Source organism: Xiphophorus maculatus, chromosome 1, assembly GCF_002775205.1.
Source record: "Xiphophorus maculatus strain JP 163 A chromosome 1, X_maculatus-5.0-male, whole genome shotgun sequence".
NCBI classification, from domain to species: domain Eukaryota; kingdom Metazoa; phylum Chordata; class Actinopteri; order Cyprinodontiformes; family Poeciliidae; genus Xiphophorus; species Xiphophorus maculatus.
Window position 1 is genome coordinate 16,640,694 of NC_036443.1, and position 19,193 is coordinate 16,659,886.

General features: G+C 37.8%; 1 protein-coding gene across 2 annotated transcripts; it reads right to left on the reverse strand.

Annotated features, from left to right (window-relative positions):
- Nucleotides 1–609: 609 nt before the first annotated feature.
- LOC111608442 (plakophilin-1-like) lies at nt 610–18,580 on the reverse strand. 2 transcript variants are annotated; one of them, XM_023332799.1, is made up of 15 exons: nt 18,258–18,580; nt 16,082–16,191; nt 11,342–11,506; nt 11,076–11,254; nt 10,809–10,953; nt 9,837–10,044; nt 9,145–9,307; nt 8,475–8,592; nt 7,033–7,188; nt 6,767–6,955; nt 4,981–5,128; nt 4,531–4,717; nt 4,350–4,434; nt 2,970–3,069; nt 610–1,857 (listed from the first exon to the last, which is right to left on the reverse strand). In XM_023332799.1, the coding sequence occupies exons 1-14, from the start codon at nt 18,418–18,420 to the stop codon at nt 2,995–2,997; spliced, it is 2,091 nt and encodes a 696-aa protein (XP_023188567.1). In that variant the 5' UTR covers nt 18,421–18,580; the 3' UTR covers nt 610–1,857; nt 2,970–2,994. The 2 variants fall into 2 exon arrangements, with proteins under 2 accessions (XP_023188567.1, XP_023188562.1); XM_023332794.1 differs by lacking the exon at nt 610–1,857 and adding an exon at nt 2,128–2,836 and having other exon boundaries at nt 18,258–18,579.
- Between the last annotated feature and the right edge of the window lie 613 nt (nt 18,581–19,193).

Here is a 19,193-nt window from a genome sequence, read left to right on the forward strand (position 1 = left end):
GACATGAGCGACACTGATGCATCTTGGAATGACGCCCAGACATCCACCCTGTACTCCGCTCTCTCCCCTCCATCATACACAGTTGAAAGAGAATGAATCATTCTCATATCCATATCCTTAATCTGGGTGGGAAAGTGGTTCTGGAAGAAGCTCCTCCTCCAATAACACTTCAAAGTATCAAATGTGTCAAAATGATTTTTGTACATCAGCTGCACTGCATTAATTACAGCAGGTTTTTGCCCTAAAGAATCTGAAACTAAAACAAAATGGAATAAAACCATTATGCGCACAGAAAACATAAATTGTTCACGCCACTGGATTATTTGTCTGTGTACATTTAAAAATGAGTAAATCGTGCACACAAAATCTATTTTTGAATACAAGAAAGAAGTCTCCTATTTGTCTGTCATAGTTGCTCTCTTAGTCAGAGAAAGGCATGCACAAACCACAGGAACTATCCTGGAATGAGAGCCTGCAGCTTAATTAGTTGAAGATATCAACCAATAAAACTGCAACCAGACACTAAACTCTAAACAAACACAATAAATATGGTTGTGTAGTGATTTCATTTGTAAATACTGTGTAAGTTACTGTATGTCCCGAAGAAACAGGCAACCTTGACATTCTTTGCTTGCATAGCTGTTTATTTTTGCATGTAAAGTAACAACTTAATAACAAAACTCCTAATAAAATGTAACATATGCAATTCTCAAAAAACATTCCAAACAATACTGAAGGTGATCGAGCCTAAGGCAGAGGAACCTTAAGACAGCCAAGTATAAAAATGTCCAATGTCTTTCGCTTTGGGTTGATAGGGAATCCTAACAGCTGCCAACCACCTTAACAAATAGCTGAGATGTCTTTTATCGTTTGTTACACAATCTGCACCAACAGGAAACATGTTTGGGTTTTTTTTGTTCAAAGAAATAGACAGTAGCTCTGTCAAAACAGATACCCTGTAAAGACCCCATAACGCTGTAAGGTTGCAAGAGAGAGAGAGAGAAAACATGATGAGTTGGACAAAAAAAAACATCTCTGTGTCTTCCTCCTGGCCGATGATTTGAGCTTAACTCATTATTCATTATGCTTACGTAAAAAGGTACAGCCTTTCAATTTTCAGCTCTGCAATTAGCTAAATTGCATCAAAGAACACTTAAGAGAGTGTTGCCGACATCCCTCATCGCTGGCTCCACCTGCTATAAGGCGGTGGCTGACAGGCCTGACTCTTTACTGCTGCACAAAACTCCTTTAAATGCATCACTCGCTCATGCTACCACTTTGCCTCGATTTTTTCTGGTTTTTCATAAAAATTCAAGTCAATGTCGAAAAAACACGAACCTATATCAGAAATACAAATTACATAATATGCACATTCAGTGACAGGGCAATAAAAAAGAAGAATCCCCCCCAGTACTGCACATCTTAAGAAACCTAGAAGTATCCATTGAACACCACTGATATAACCGTAGTGTCTGTGTGAGCCACCAGTCAGTGAAGTCACTGCCAGCATAAAGCATAAAATCAGACGTGGAATATTTATCACTTTAAAAATGATTCACAAAAACTGAAAAATAAAAAGCCTTGTATACTATATAAACACCGTAAAATTACAGGAATGTGTCAAGAGGTGTCTCTGTAGTTGTGTTTCAAACAAAATTGGCAACATGTCAATAAACAAGCATTAGCAAAACAAATAGGTGTATTTTATAACCTTTAAGAGAGGCCAGGCTGTAACTGTTGGTTAATGTCTGTGAAGAGCCAGCAAGTAGCTACAGTCAAATTGTTCCTTTGCGAAGTCACACTCCCATTCAGTAGACACACACTGCCAGCTTGTCCCAACCCACTTCCATTTCATACCTGGAAGAAAATTATGTTCTTTTTATTTCTTTCTGAAAATGTATGATTTATTTTTTTTGGCCTGATAAGCTGAATCTTATACATGTTGTACATCATTTAGTGCAAAGAGACTTTAAAGAAGTTGGGATTGTTGAATAAGAAATAGAATTAATGTTTGTGAAAACGTTTTTAAATGAGTATAGTGAACATTTTGTCACGAAACTTCAAAATAGACAGCTTTTAAAGGAAGTAATGGGTTCAAACTGTATGAAATGGCAAAGAAGCAAAATGAATAGTTGCCAGGTCCATATGTGAAATATGGACTTTTCACACATTTTTAATCATAGAATAACATGTACACATATATATATACAATTACAGAAACATAGCATTTTTAACATCAACAACAAATAATTTTTTTAAATGTGAACATGATATTTTCCGACTATTCTATTCATGATATAAACTGGTGGTGTACTTATTTTGACCTCAAACTGAATTTTTATTTGCTTGATATTACTGAAAACACTTAAGTGTTACTAAAAACACTTAATTTTCCACGTACACATAAACCCCCTCACCCCCAAAAAACATATTTCTTAACTTTTTTCATGTTTCTGATGTATATGTCAGTTCTAAACATCATCATGGATGTGTTATGTTCTAGCCACCAGTAACTGATAACATTGTAATATTTTACAGCGATGTAACTTGTGACTCTTAAGAATCGCTGCAAGTCACAATCCATGAAGTGGTTATGTGTATTGAAAGGCTGCATGAATTTGATTTTAGTACTAACGCACACCTAGCTCTCACACTTAGCCTACCGAAACGCACAAACACTGTCAAATTAAATTACAAGCAACTTTTGATTATTCACGAGGCTAAAATCTCTCCTCTATATACATAGCGTAAGAAGGACATAACTTCTTCCAAAAAGGTTGGCAGTGAAGATTTTAAGGGTGTGGCTGCAAAAGCTTCTGATCAGGCGGGTTTCCTTCTGCAAGCACAGGCACATAGACAGAGAAAGAAGCAGCTAAGAAAATAAGTCCTAATACCTCTTTTGATTCAGTTGGCTTACATTGTCTACATGGAGATGTTAAAGTTGAATGAGAATTCAGAGGCAGGCTTACCTCTTATTAATCTCGGGGTGGACATTCATTCATCGGGCGTGGACTTCGTGGCAGCTGCTATGGTTTTTGGATTAACAAATTTGAATTTGTCAAATTTCAGCTGCGGAGAGCAAAGTTTGGAAGAAAATCAGTGTGACTTCTCTCACCGGTGCCCTAGTGTGCACCACCAACAGAGAAGCAATGTACAGTGTCAGCAAATTGAAAGAACCTCTGGGAGATTACAAGTGAGAGAATCTGCTGTTTCTCCAGCCTGCAACCTGCTCTACTTGTCTGTTGAGGTTTTATGACATCTGAGTTTGTCTAATAATAGCTACATAAATATAACTATTTGTGCTCATGCAAAAATGCTCTGTGGGGAATATTTTCCTTTCTTCCTATCTGTTCAATCTTCTCTTGCTTCTCTCCATTCTTCACACACACACACACACACACACACACACACACACACACACACACACACACACACACACACACACACACACCCTCCGTTACGACTTTCTCCATAACTGAGAGCATTAACTCTCAGTTGTTTCTGAACAACTTATTGTTTCTGAAATGACCAAAATCTTGGGTGTGGTAGAAGGTAGGAGAAAGTCTCTCCATGAGCCTGAGGAGTAATTAAAAACACCCACCAATCTGCTGAAACCAGACATTTACACCAAATAAAAAGATACCTTCTTTTCCTCACTGTCTAAAGTTAAATCAGACCAAACGTCTCTTGTTTTAGGTCAGTTAAAATGATTACAATTATTTTTTATTTACTAAATGCCACAATAATGAGAGAAACAATATGAACAAATTATTAGTATTATCGACGATTGGACATTCTCATCATGTCTGTACTTGCATATAATTGCTTGAAAATTGTGCCCAAGGATGTACCAGACATTTGCAGTTCTACAATTCTCTTTCTGATCCCTTGTTTTCTTTTAACTTTCACATCGTGTCAAACAAGAAAACAGTGCGTTCCACCTGTGCCCTCCAAGTACCGTAGCTTAAATGTCTTAGTTAACCAATCAGAGGTTTCCAAAGCCATGCCATCATTATCTGAGCTTTCCCTTGTTGTTTCAAGCCGAGTAATCATTCTGCATGTAAAATTCTAATTTTGAAGACATAAATAAATCATATTAATCGCATATCCCTTATGTCTTGTTGTGAAAGTTAGCAAACAGATATGATATTAGTATTTTTAACTGAGCTAAAATAATGAGCTGTATGGTCTTATTTAACTTCACACAGTGAGGGACCAGGGGAGAGTGTTTCTATTCGGTGTGTGTGAACGTCTGCTTTGAACTGTAAGCTGACCCCAATTCATCATATCTGCTTGAGAGGAAAAGGTCCCTAATCAGGCACAGGTTAAATAGTGATTTATAAATTTACATGTTTTATGGTGCTTCTCAGAAACTTATCTGTCCACAAGTTGTGTAGCAGTTTTGAGGCTGCAAGGGATCCACTGTCTTCAGGACTATAACGAAGAGACAATAATCAGTTGGGAAGAGCAAAGTGACACTTGACCAAGACTATGGAATAGCTGGAAAACAACAACAACAAAAAAACTCACTCTCTCTCACTTGTCTCCATCAGTCCTATAATCATGTTTGCACTCATGGTCTTCTTGCTGATGTCCCGGTCTACCAGCAGCAGTCTATGTAACACATTGCAAACAGTTGCAACAGTATCAGGATGAGCTTCCCCTTGCCAAGCTTTGTCAGACAAAACCTTCCCAAGTTCAGGCAAAATCTTCGGTGCTACACAGAAGAGAAATAGTGAAACCTTATTTGACATAAATGAAATTTATGACATTGAGTGCAGTCAGTGCATGCGCCATTAACATACAGGTGCATCTTGACAAATTTAAATATTTTTGAGATTAATAGAGTGCACAGATCTCATGCCTTGCTGGAAACTAAAATCACCATTTCTGATCAAACACTTATACAATTATATTCTAGTTTTTTCAGATCCTCCTGTAAACAGTCCATCCTATTTGAAAATAAAGGTTGCTTCTTACCCATCTGGGATAGTAAAGTGGGTTTGCGAGACATGTTATCCAGAAGAGAGGCATACGTCTTTTGAGTAGCTTTGGACCGCAATAGACTGGACAGGAGAAAATTGTCCGCAAGTTGCTTGAACAAATGCTCACTCACAGCTACAGACCCCTGAAACACAAGACACGTAAATACATTTCAGTTGTATGTACCACTTCAGTGAAGCTATCCATATTTACACCACTTATTCAATGAGTTCATAGTGGAAATTTACACTGATTCAATGTTCCCTCTAAGCTGCGCGCCTGCTCGCATATTCTCAGCGCACAAGAAAATCTGTGTAGCACATAAAATAAAGTCCAGCATAAACTGGACATTGGGCTCAGACATCAGTTTTGACTATGAACCAATAACATTTTTTTCTGTACTACTTTGCAATCTAACTCAGTGAGTGACAGGTGTCCAGCCAATGATACGATATGGTTCACTTTCGCTACGCAGCCAATCATCGCATGCTACTGTGTGTACGTGCCTTGGTCATATGCGCTGTGGCACCGTGCAGATTAGCTAGGTAAGAATAGTGCGGCGGAGTTAAGGGACGCGAAAGCTAACACATTATCATGTCTAAGCGATTGGGCAGTGGGACATCCACTCACCAAGCCAAAGTAAAAAAGAAATGCGTTTCTTTTCAGATTAAATGGCTGTCGGAATTTGTGCAAATAGAAGAACAGTACAATGTACAGTGGAGTCACCGTGTCAAGGAGGCAATGGGGACCTCATCAGGTGATGGCAGAAATACTGGTGAGATTACTCTTTTTATTAGTAAGGTCTGCGATCACATTGATGCTCGTTTTTCAGAGGATGAATTAAAGGAATGGTCTGCATTTGACATTGAAGCATTGAACTCAGACATTTTGACTATGGATCAGCAGACATCATATTTCTTTCTACTGGCAAAGAAGTATGAGGCCATTCTCCCCCACCCATCCAGACTATGGAGGCCATTAACAGTCAATATGCTGAATTAAAGTACATAATGAAGCAAAAACTTAAGCAGTGGTCAGTCAGGACATTCTCAGATATGGTGATGAAGCACTTAGATGTGAGGAGCTAAAGGAGATCTCACAACTTGTGGATATTTGCTACATTTCAAACTTCCAGCACTGAATGTGAAAGGGGATTTAGTTCAATGAATCATATCAAAACAGCATCCAGAAATCATCGAAAGTGGCACATTTGGATCAGCTGATGCGCATAAAGTCAAGGCAAGAAGCAGATGGAGCCATCAACATGGGCAAAGTGTGCAGCCACTGGAGAAGTGAGAAGGGCAGATGTGAAAAAACTGTGTAATTAAATATTTTACAAGAATTTATACTGCATCACAAACTGTAGAACACATTTCATTGTGCAAAATGTGAATGTTTTAATGTGAGGAAAAAGTTATGTCTGAAAGGTATAATGTCTCATTTCTCACCCTGGCTAAAGCAGGACTCTTACTTATAACATACTACGTATCTCCTGAACAGCAATGTTTTTGTTTTTTTCATTTTAAGTGGGGCAAATCACTTATATTAAAAGCAAACAAATGAAAATTGCTGATGTAATCTGATTCTTTTAATAAGCCATGCAACTTGCTACGATCCCAGATTTATTACAGATGTAATACTAGTGCGTAGCCACGGTGTGCACATCCGATGATGCCCACAGTGGTCCTCAGTGTACTCAGGAAGCTTGTGTGTATGCCCAGACACATGAAAAATTAGAGGGAACATTGCACGGATTTAGTTTTTAACATTTCCTACTACTAACCTTTTCTTTGCTCGCAGTGAGGTTCTGCATGGCACCACAGCTGGCCTCCTTAGTGGCATTGTTTTCGGACGACTTGAGCAGTGAAACATACAAATCTGTGGCTTTTGAATTGTACAACCACTCCACCTTTGATGCCAGGGCTATCTTATTGCTGTCTTCTGCCAAGACTTGCGGTGGGTTTGAGAAAATCTGAGCAGAGAGGAAAGCAGTTTAGGACCTAAAATGTGGTCATCATGATTGGGTCAAGCTTCTTGGTTAACACCCACCTCATCTTTAGCTTTTCTGCTTCTAGGACTGAAGCATCCAACTGTGGGGCTTTTCCTACCCTCAGATGGAGCCTCTGTTGAGAATGAAGCCTCTGGACACTCTTGCCATAGTTGGTATGTCAGGTTATGGAGAGTACACATACAGTTCTCCACAGGCTATAAAATGAAAACAAGAAATAAAACAGATCATGCAGGACAACATGTCCTAAAGTAATTTTTTCTATAACTATATTTGTTAGCTGAGACATGTAGCAACAGGTTGTAAGCAGTCCCTGAACCAAAATTAACACAAATAAGAAATACTAATAAAAGGGATTCTACATAATAATGAAGTTTGGTAAATACTCCAACAGTGCAGGTACATTTAAACCCAAAATTATTCATACTCCATGTTGCAGAAGTACATTTAAAGTGATATTTTAGTCTACCAATATGCTTCTTCTGACTTGGAGTGATATTAATGTTCCAGAGTTGCCAGGCCGGAGTCCACACTGACAGAGAATCTGTGAAAGGAGCTGAACCCTCAAAGACTTGTAATTACAATGCAAAAAATACATTGCCAAAATAGCAATGGCAACATGCAAAAGACTGGCCAGCAATTTGATTTTTCAATTTCTTAGTAAGAAGGTTATAAGAATTGTTCTATATTGCTTTTACTTATGAAGATGTAGATAAAAACGAAAACACTGTTTTAAATACAATATTCATTTTAAATTGTTTTTTTTTTTTTAATCCTTTGAACTATGCATGTCCTGACTGGGATAAATGAAAATAAATGTACATCTAAATTTGCCAGGAGCTTGTATAACAATGGACTTAACTGTGTGGGGATACTGACTTGAGTTTCAGTTATCTCATACATGCATGTATGTGAACGTTAAAATTTACATGCATGCAGTACTTTCCCAAGAACATGCACATATATTTATTTTAGCTTACGAATGTTTCCAAGCAAAGTTCAGAAAATGCTTAAAATGTAGAATGAACACATTCTGTGTAAGAAACATGAGAGATGGGAATTGGGAGAGAAGTAGGAGGCATCTTGAGAAGTGAGTCATCCAAATTCAATGGAAACAAACAGAATCAAGAATATCTGATGAACAGATAGACTTTCTTCGATGATGAGGTCAGTCATGCAACACTTCATACGAATCATTAAACTTCACGTGCTGCCACAAACAATGCAGCTCAGGAGTCAGTTATTATAAGTGGTCACTAAATCAGGCAACACAGTAAAACACTAAATCCAAAGGTAGAAAAAAAAACACAATTGCTTGGCCTATTGGTTAGCTTTGTCACAAAAAAGCACTTTTATATGACTATGAAATAGGTTGCTGAAGAATTTTTTTGGCAACTACTCGACTACATTGCCTGATTTAAGTGACACTGAATGACAATTGTCAGTGTCGACAAATTATGACGACGTGTGTATTTACGCTTACCTTTTCATCAGATTTCCCCTCTTTCTCACATGATGAAATGTATGTCACCAGGGCCTCAATGAGTTTTTCACATGTTCGCATTTTTTCCCTGTCCTGTGCTGTGCCGCTGCTTAGGTTCCTACATGCACATCATTAATCATTGCTCATTATTACGTGGTGTCATATATATGCACCACACAGATTGTCAGAAAATGTAAAAACAGATTTTCACTTCAAACTAATATTAATGTTGAAGATAACCTCAGTAAATACCAAAAAAAAAAAAAAGTTTTTCAGTTATAATGAAACTCAAGCACATTTGCGTTATGCAGCTGGACAGAGCTCAAAAAAATCTGTTTAGTTTAAATATCTGATTGACCTCAAACAGGCTGTTCATATGCAAAAATCCTTCTGTGTGTGTAATTTAAAAATGATTCTCCAAAGAAGAGCTGAGCCATAGCAATGTGACAAACTCAATGGAAGATACTGCAAAGATTTGATAGACGTGAAGGGTGCACAACCGGTTATTAGATTTAGAGGTAATTACTTTTTCACATATAGCCTGTTTTTTTTAATACCTTTCTTCCCCTGATAAATGGAATATTTGAAAACCGTTCTTTGTACTTACTCAACTTCTTGATGCTCTGAAAAATGTTACAAATGCAAATACAGAAGGAAGAAAGATATTTACCTCAAGCAGCCGGTGGCAAAATAGAAAACTTCTGGATCTACACATTCTGAGTCATCCTTTGGGATGCTATATGGCACCACCACATTCTTAGTCAGAGCAATAAGTGCTGTTGAAATTAGTTCATTCTTCAGTTCTTCAGCGGAAGACAGGTTCCAGAGTAGGCCTTTTAAAAAAAAAAAATACATATATATCACTGTTTTAATGCATCAGCATTTTAGACAACTACCAAAAACACTTTTCCTAATCCCACAGTTCTCACTGTTCCTTTCTAATGTATAAATGCATCATTCTTTCAACAAATCTGAACTATTAAGTATAGCAAAATGAGTATTTGTGTCTTCAGATTAAAAATCATTCTTAGCAGAGCTGCCCAATAGATCGAAATGCATGATTCATCATAATTTCATTCTGTGCAATACCACAATCATAAAGAACTAGTGGGATTAAATATTTGGTAGGCCATAATTTAATACCCACACCTGATTTACACCTTAGAGACCGAGATGCTACGGATCAGAGGTGACATAATAATTAATTAAATGAATTAATTAAAGTAATTAAATGACATAATTAATATGTCATTTAATTACATATCATCATCATAATATTCAAAAACAATATAACAATGTCCTGTTTTCTCAGTAAAATCCAGCCTTAATTTTTGAGATCCTATTACAATCAGCTGTCCATACCAGCGAGTTGTCTCTGCGTTTCAGTAGACTTTGTGTTCTTCATTTGGTTCAGGACCTTAGCTATGCCACCGGATTTCTGAACTTCGATCTTGTTATCCATGTTCTTGAAGACAAGATTTCTCAGAGCACCAGAAGCGGCCTTTTGTAAGCTTGGGTTGCTGCTGTCCAGCATGTTCACCAAAGGTGGAATTCCATTAAGGTCGAATACCTGCAACACAAAATTGTGATTGGGAGACAACCTGTTATTTCTGGTTTATGATTAGAATGATTTGTCAGGATTTTTTCAAAGCTGCCATTTTGGATGAAGTGACAATTTTCTGTCATCACAGAGAATAAATGTATCTTTTTACAATCAACATAAAGTTTTGGTCCTGCTAAAAAAAAAAAAAGCTGGAAAAATATTAAAAATCTAGTTTCTGTCATTTCCAAGTAAGTATGAACAAACTGACAATGGTATTCACTAGTGCGTCTTGCAAAAGCACTCCTTCCCCTTGATGCAACTAAATGCCTTTTTTCCCCTTTTTACATTTTATGTGATAAACCAACATAAAGTATGTGCAGAGCTGCAAAGTAAGAGGAAAGGCATAAAGTGTTTAATTACAAATAAAAAAAATTTAAAAGTGTGGCATGTATTTGTGTGCAGTCCCCTGAGTCGGTTCCTTTTTATTGGATGTGTAACTGGTCTGCATATCTAAACTGAAATGTTTCATTATTATTCATGGCAAAATAGCTCAAACTCATGTATGGAAAGCCTCTGTGAAGATCAGCTGTAAAGTCTTGAGATAATTTAGCAACTAATTTAACACTAGACCTTGAAAAATAAAATTGACAGAAAATTCACTTTGATCTAAACCATTCCATTGTATGTTAAATGCTGTGTTTTTTGCAAACACGCTTCCACCCCCTCAGTGACAAAAGACCCTACATTGTATACGATTCCTTCTGGCAACAGGATGTATGCAGCATACCAACCTCTGCTTTGGCTGAATCTTCACTGTAGCTGATGTGTTGGATATAGTTGGCCCCTTGTTGCTGGTAGCTCTCATTAGAGCTCGACAGGTATTCCACGGCCTCTTTTAGGGTTATATTATCTTGCATGTATCCTGTAGAGTTCACCCTATCAGAAAACACATAGGAATTGAAAACTGAGTTGGCAATTAGGTGTTCAGAAGGGGGAAAAATGAATGCCTAATAAATATTATGAATCAAAGCAGAAAGCAAGGAGCAAAGTAAACTCACATGGGTGACTGCTCGATTTTGGACACCCTAATGGTGCCCAACTTGCCATCGGTTTGAGACTGGGTGGAAGGTGACCGGAAAATGCGTGTTTGACTCTCAGTGAAAGTCGGGCCATTAATTATTGAACGGGACTCTTTAGTAACTTGAATTTGGCTTGAGTTGATCTGCCCTTTGGCTTTCTAGAAAAAGAATAATAATTAAAAAAAAAAATTATTTTGATATTATTTTTGAAATCTGGCAAAAACACTGAAGCAATAACTACTCACCATACTACGTGCTGGAGCAAGACAAGAAGCTGAAGTCAAAACGGGGTCACTCCGACTGGGTTTCAGCCCATTGGGGCTTTTTGTCCAGGATGAGGTGTTGACTTGTTCCATGTTGGAGTTCACTAATCTTCCCTTCATACTTTTAGTTGTTAGACTTCGACTCTTCTGAATATTTACATAAATTGCAGGGCAGAAAAGAACAGCAGTTACTGTTTATGATCCCAAATATGTGAGAAAACAAATCAGAACTGAATGAAACAGTTTTTGGCTGAAGACTGCAAAAAGTTCTGGGATGTATTCTTAAAGATTCTCAAATTGCTCTAAGAGAACTCCCTTCTAAGTCAAAACCTTTGTGCCGTACTAAGAGCCCATTAAGAGTCAGTCAGTTATTTAGAGCAACTCTGAGTGAGTAGATGACAGAAATTCCTGTTTTAGTGAAGAGGTGTGGTTGACCCCATTGCTGGATGTGATGCTATCTTCTAGGGACTGTGACCACATACATAACTAAGCTGTATTTAGTGCTTTTGATCCATGGATGCTTTTTAAAGATCTGTTCCTTCTTTTTCTTATAAGGCATTATTTTAAAATCAGACTTTTAGAATAAAACAACTGTCATAATTATTGGAAGAACGTTTCAGTGTCAAGGTAGTTCAAAGTAATTTAAATCATAAAAGCATCATACAGTCATCAAGTATGAAACAAGCAGTAAACATTACACTTTGCCAAATGTCATCAAAATCATCAGGAAAACACACAAATATGTTGATCAATGTTCCAGTGGCTGCTAATCAAAGGCAGCTGTAAACAGGCGAGATCTTAGCCTTGAATTAACTGAACTTTGTATTTCAGCAGTTTTGCAGTTTTCTGGTAGGTAGTTTAAGATTTGAGGTGCATAGAAGCTGAAAGCTGCTTTTCCATGTTTGGTTCTGGTTCTGGGGATGCAAAGAAGACCAAAACCAGAAGATCTGAGCGGTCTGGAAGGTTGATACGACAACAACAGAACGACAGCCGAAATACATTAGTTTTGTTGGTTTCATAAACTAACTTTTGTTGTTGCATAAACTTTTGTTAATGTTAATTCAATATGTGAAAGCGTGGCCAACAGAGATCGAACGGCTTTGTTCACTTCCCCTGCTGTCATTGTTAAAACTACAGGTAGACTACAATTCTCAAACAGTGCAGAAAATCAATGTAATTGTTCACAACTTCTCCTGTTTGCTGATTGGCCCCCTTTTTTTTGAGCAGTTTTGCATTGGAAGTTAATGGCCAGGCTAGCACACAAACACACATGCACTTGAACACACAGGCGCACACGCCCACACACATTATTTGAATATTCCCAAGTAGGACAGAGTAAAACTCAGAAGAGTCTGAGCAACACAAGAGATGAATGTCCATACAAACACAAAAATGAAAGGTTTGGCAGGGAAACCATTTCCTGTCAAACTTGATCAATGAACATCAGTGAAGAAAGAAGCAACTTCTCTTTGCAGAAAAGTCATTAATCAAAGTTCCAGCTGTCTGCAGCTGACATTTTGACATATTTAATTTATCATTAAGGAGAACTAGGTTATGTGAAAGTTATAGGAAGAGGCATGTACAGTTAATCTCCTGGTGTTATAAAGCTCACATTGTGCTGAGAAAGCAAGACACATATCACCAAGGGACTTGGCAGAAAAATTGAAAAAGATATTCAACATAATGTTTGAATATCTTTAACTTCTTTAAAGCAGTATTTGGAAACATCCACAGATACAGTGAGTTGTTGCATGTGGTCTTGCTTGGATCAAGTAAGATTCACTGACTAAATTATAACTGAGAATTTCTATGTAACGCAGTGGATATGCAGTAAGGTGAAGAAACGCCGTTCTGGGGAAAACTTAAAGTTTTAACTAATCCAGTTTAGCAGCCTTTAAAACTGCCTCCCTTTAAGGCTGTGTTTCTCAGCTTCGGGCAAGATGTCAAGTAAGATAAACTCATATTTTACCTTAAAATAATTCTATAGCAACCAAAAGTTGAAACGTATCCTATCGGCAAATGATCTTGCATGTACAATGACATTCAGTGTTTATAAAGTATTATCTAACAGAGGCAGTGGCTTCTATAATAACAGGAAACTACAGAGATTACAAGATTAACGTCACTGATCTTTCTAGCTCAATGAATCCCTGAAGGCAAGAATAAACTGAGATCGGCCACTGAATAAACAAGTTTCACTTTTGTAAAATATCAATTACATGTTTTTTTTTGTTGTTTTTTGTTTTTTCAAATTGGAAATTAAGTGTATACATTTTTGTGGACTACTAATTCAGCAATGATGACAATTCACTTTAGCACATTATTATTCTTACCTGGATTTCAGGAAATAAGCTACATAAAGTTGCACATGCTGTTCAATATAGCTGAATATATTCAAAATTATTCTACCTGATGTGCATATTTGCAGATGAATAAAATATGACACAACATGATGTGTGGACTATGAGCCTTCATCAGAACAGCAACACCAACAAGTTCCCTAGAAATGCCTCACTAATGTGTGAGCAGGTCAGGTCAGGCCAAATCACCATAAATACATGCACACACCCAAACAAAGATCCAAATAAACACACAGTTGCAGCCAACGTTACTGAAATTTGGATTACAGAATAGTTCATCTTAGTACACGCATATCGAATCTGGAGTTTTGTAACAGTAGAGAGTGACGTTTTTCTTTTTACACAGCTATTTACCAAAGCAAACAAACACAGAAGCACATGAATGCAAAAACATCTAAATAGTTTTTCTGCAGAGCATTTCAGCTACTCCGTTTGTTCAAATATCTAGCCATTCATTGTCTGTCAGTTATCAGAGACTGGGTCACTGAGGTAACGTATCTTGGAAGGAAACTCAGTCAAACCTTTGCATATAGACACACTCTGGCTCATTCTAAGGGGAACCCCAAATGGTTACTAGGCCATAAGGTACATAGTCCTTCTGGTCTGCCCAGGGGGCACACTTATGGAAAACCTCTAAAGCAGTGGTCTCAAACTGCATTCATCAAGGGCCAGAGTCCTGCAACTTTGAGATGTGTCCCTTCTCCTATACATTTGCGTCACTAGCATGCAGTCAAGCTCTCCACAACTCTGCTAATGAGCTAATATTGGAGTCATGTGTCCTGAAGCAGAGAGGAATGCAGTTTCAGACCCCTACTCTAAAGAGAGACATCTTTGAGGCATCCTGTTCAGATGCCAGATGCAAAGGACCAATGGCTGCTGACTGAGCTCACTCTGTATGATGAAACTCCTCACTAAAACTCTAGAGCCGAGTTTGGCCACCTTATTGAAGAAGCTCACTTCAGCCACTTGTATTCAGGATCTTGTTCAATTGATCATGATACATGTCTCATGGCCATAGGAGAATATAAATTGACCAGTAAATGGAGACTTTAGCTTTTTGGCTCAATTCCTTCTTTACCACGACGAGTCAATGTGACACCTGCAAAACTACAAATGTGGCCATAATTTGTCAACACATCTCCTGCTCCAACCTTTCATCACTCTTGAACAAGACAAATCTCCTTCACTGGACCCTCAACCTAGAGCACAACTTGTTCAGAGTAAAAACCATGTCCTGATGCTCAGAGGATATGACTTTTTAATGTTCAGCCATCATAAATACTAATCTTGAGATCGCATTAGGGGCTCCTCAAGGATCCTTTTTGAAACACTTCAAATTAAGTATCTAATTGCTTCTCCTAACTCAGATTATGAAGTATTCTAATCTCTCTTGATAGGCAAAAATCTCTGTAATATCAATGACTGAACGGGCTAGAATGTCATACCAAATAATGTGGAAAACACAGGGTTTTTTTGTTGCTTATGACAACAAAAATGTCAGAACAGCAGATCGGTACTCAACTACACTCAATTACTTTGTGAATCAATGGTGCTATAAATAATATAATTTATAAATTATCCGTCATTCAACGCTGCCATAATGTGAACTCAGAATATTACATATTGATTTCTCAGCAACATGGTTTGGTTAACAGCCTCAGTAAGTAAGGATTTCAACTACTGATTTCTGGTAATGGCAACAGAATTGGAAAAAAAAGCATCTCGTTCAGCAAATTAGTAATTTTTTTTATGTCTTTCCTCAATGCAAGCAATTTGATTATTTTAAGTCTATTTCTAGCCATTCACTCCAAATCGGCTTTTAATGACTTGCTGCAGCAATTTGTAAGACATTTCTTCTCAATTTATATCCAACATAATATATCAACACACAGACTCGTTGCCATCGCAACTAACAGCGCTGTTAATTAGGGTGCTTCCTTCTCCCTCACTATTTTTTTACCTTTTTCCTGACCTTATGTAGTTGTCATGGCATTTACAGTTAGTAGCAAAGTCCTGCATCACTTTTTCTTTTACATATTACGAATACATTTAAGATTAAGTACGTTATATTGACAACTTATCAGCTAAAAGCAGTCATTGTTGGAGAGCAGTTGTTTGCCCTCCTGCAAGGATCATATGCGTTGCAATAGGTCTATAGGAAATATTTGAAAAAAATCATGTAGTGTTAAGGATGAAGATGAAATGAACCAACTACTTAACAGAAGTACTTCAACTTTGTCACTTTAACAAACTATAATATGGTCTTTTCTTGTAGAGATTTTTGAAAGAAGCAGAAGTCTGTGCTCTGATTACCGACACAAGATGCTGGCACAGAAAGAGAGACAGAGAGAGAAACAGTTACCTTATTGTGGAAAGCGGCTGACCCGCTGGAGTTGGTGTGGCTGTAGGTGCTAGCTGCCCTATACTTGAACATTCCAAAGTCAGAGGTTTTTAAAGTCTGTGGAGCAGGGCCTGTGCAAATAAAAGAGAAATAAGAAAGTAAAACCACTGAATCCTTTAAAAAATATATATAAATCAACATGTTTATGCATATACTCCAAACCTTAGAAATAGCTTTTATTTTAATAGTCCGATAGTTCTAAAGCTAGAATGAAAAACAGACATGAAATCGAGCCAGAATCAAGAGGGTGGATGTTGTAATCAGGTCGTAGAGATGAGATGAGGTCTCAGGACAACAGACTCACGGCTGTTCTGGGCCAAGAGATTTCTGCTTGAAAAATTGCTTCCTTAATCACCAAATTATTCAGAGTGGAGGAAAAAAAGACTACTTGGCATAAAGAAAAATGCCTTTAAGGCTAAATGAAGTTAAAATAAACACATTACTAAAACAGTTTGTTTTACTAATGTGTGTTGAAATTGGGAATAAGTATTTGAGTATTTGAGGAGTGAAATCAAATAATTTTTATTAAAAATTTGCTGTTGTAACTGCGGATGATTTTAAGTAAAACTCTCATGATAGAAAAAAAAATGCTGCATATTGGAAAAAAAATAAAGCAAAGTCTTGCAGCATAGTCAACTAGGCAACTCTTATAGGTTGTTTTCAGCTAAACACAAATTTGACTTAAACAGAATAGGTACTGGTTTAAAACAATTTCAATGTGTGCACACACACACTTCTCTGTTTTGTTTTTGTTTACGAATAAGCACAAACTGGTTTTCCTCTAACTTTGAAAAGCTAAGCAAAACCATTTCTGCAGCTTTGCACCTCAAAACCTAAACATAAACCCTATGACATGGTCCCTTAAAACAAGCTAAACGTTTTTCCGTAATCTGACCGACTGGTGTGATAGAACTGATTCAATTCAGAGAGGCAAATGTCTATTATTATGATGTTTGTTGCTGCCTTGTGAATTTGTATATACATTGCTTTAACATTTCTGTATGGAACTCTAAATGGTTAATGTGAGCTCCCAGATATTAAAGTTAAAAGCAGGCCTGTGAACTCAGATGTGTGTGCGGCTCCAATCCTTATTTCTTCCCATCATTCAGAGTTTGAGAACTGTGAACACACCAATTAGTTATCTTTGAAAACGTTCAAAGGTAATTTGAATAAAGCATAAAAAAAACATGTTTGAGGTTTATTTTCAAACTGAGATAAAATTAGGGATTTAATTTCTAGCTTCCAACAAAAAAAAAAGGTAACTTGTAAAAATGCATGCAATTAGTAAATCCACAGCAGCAGAAGAACTTTTAACAGTTTTCATTTGATTTTCATTTCTAGAATAAATTAGCCAATTTTGAATTATTTCATGTGATCTAATTTTATGTTGTGTTCACACGCGTTATTTTTTATGGCAAATATTTCACTATTAGTGACATTTGTGTGCATGCTCAAAGTGGCTGTAAAACAGTAAAGCTGTAGGCATGTAACTGCGCACACCAATCCGGTGTTTTCATAGCAACATAAAATAAACAGAACTAAATAGACTCTTTGTTTTTCCGATTATGCAAAAGTCGTACTCTTGTTATTACATTTATACATTTTAGCAGCTCCCACCACTGCGTTCTGCAGGATAAGCCAATCCCAGAGGTTTTGTATGCCTGGAAAAGGGTTGCTTTAATGACGTTTGTGTGCGTTTCCTGACATGCTACCTGCAGGAGGTGCGTCAAGTAAATAAGAGTCGACTGACATTTATAAAGTACAAGCAACTTAAGTCTCGAAAAGTCTATTTTGCTGTCCCAACCTATCGAAACTGTGACAGTAGTCTTGTAAACATTTTTGGTGTGTGTGTGCGTGTGTGTGTGCACAAGCGTCACTCCCACACCGAACTAGTTTGGACTAGAAATTGCAGCGTCCCCGCCACCTCCCTGGATTTCATCTACACACATCAAACGAGTGCCTAACCGTATCAAAAAAAAAAAAAAAGAGTCTGGGAACGGAGCCAGTTTGGTGAGCGACACCTCTGGAAATTTGAATGACGCACCTTTCCCCAGACAGCAAAACTAAACTCGAAAGCTTTCAAACTGCCTTTCCATCCACGAGACTTAAAATAACTCAAAGAAATCGGTTTCCATACTTGTGGGACTCGTCGTGCCGTTCTTGTACTTCGATTTGCTCCTCTTAATGGTGTTGACTTGGCTCAGCACGCGTTGCTGTCCCGAGCTCAGGTCCTTGTCGGACGGCGTCACGAGCGAGGTGTCCGGGCTCCCGGTGTCCGCGGTCGATCGCAGTCCCATCATCTTCCCAAACTCGGATCCCTGACCTGGAGCGGGTGGGTCAAACGAGTTCTCCAAACGAGAGCGGAGGCCCCACGGTGAAGAAGCGCAGCAACAACGGGTGCAGCGGATAAGCCAAAGAGTTCACATATGGTAAATGTTCCCAGAGCAGAAGGTGTGGACTCCACCCTCGGGGACCGCGCCCCTTCGAGGGCTAAGGAAAGTTCACATGCAGGTGCGGGGATGAAGGGTGGAGCACAGGCAAGAGAGAGAGAGAGGGACCCATGAAAGTGCCAGCGCACATTTAAATACTTAGTTGTGTCATTGTTGGGACCGTTGCAGAACTGCACAGTGTTTGTGTTTTAACTTGCAAACTATTCCAGCTGAAGGGTGAACCGAGGACAAGCGGTTCAAAGAGTCGTTTGATGCAAATTTCCATCATCCTACTTGAACAAGTCATCAGAATAAAAGCTGTAGTGAAAATTAAAACAACTTTTTCTTAAAAAAAAAAAAAAAAAAAAAAAAAAAAAATCCCAAAGATAGAACTGTATGATGATGGACACAAAGTATTAGAAAAGGACTGCATTATGTCAAAGGTTCACCTTCCCAGCAGGACAACATTTATGTGCACTGCCAGAGCTGCAGTGCATTAGTTTAGATCAAATCCATGCATCAAAATTATTTTGTTCGCATATGCTCTTCATTCAGCCTGCATATCCTTAATTCATTTTAAAATGAAGAACCTGCAAATATGTTGGCGTCACATATGTTATCAGAGTATTTGCAGCTGAAAGTGC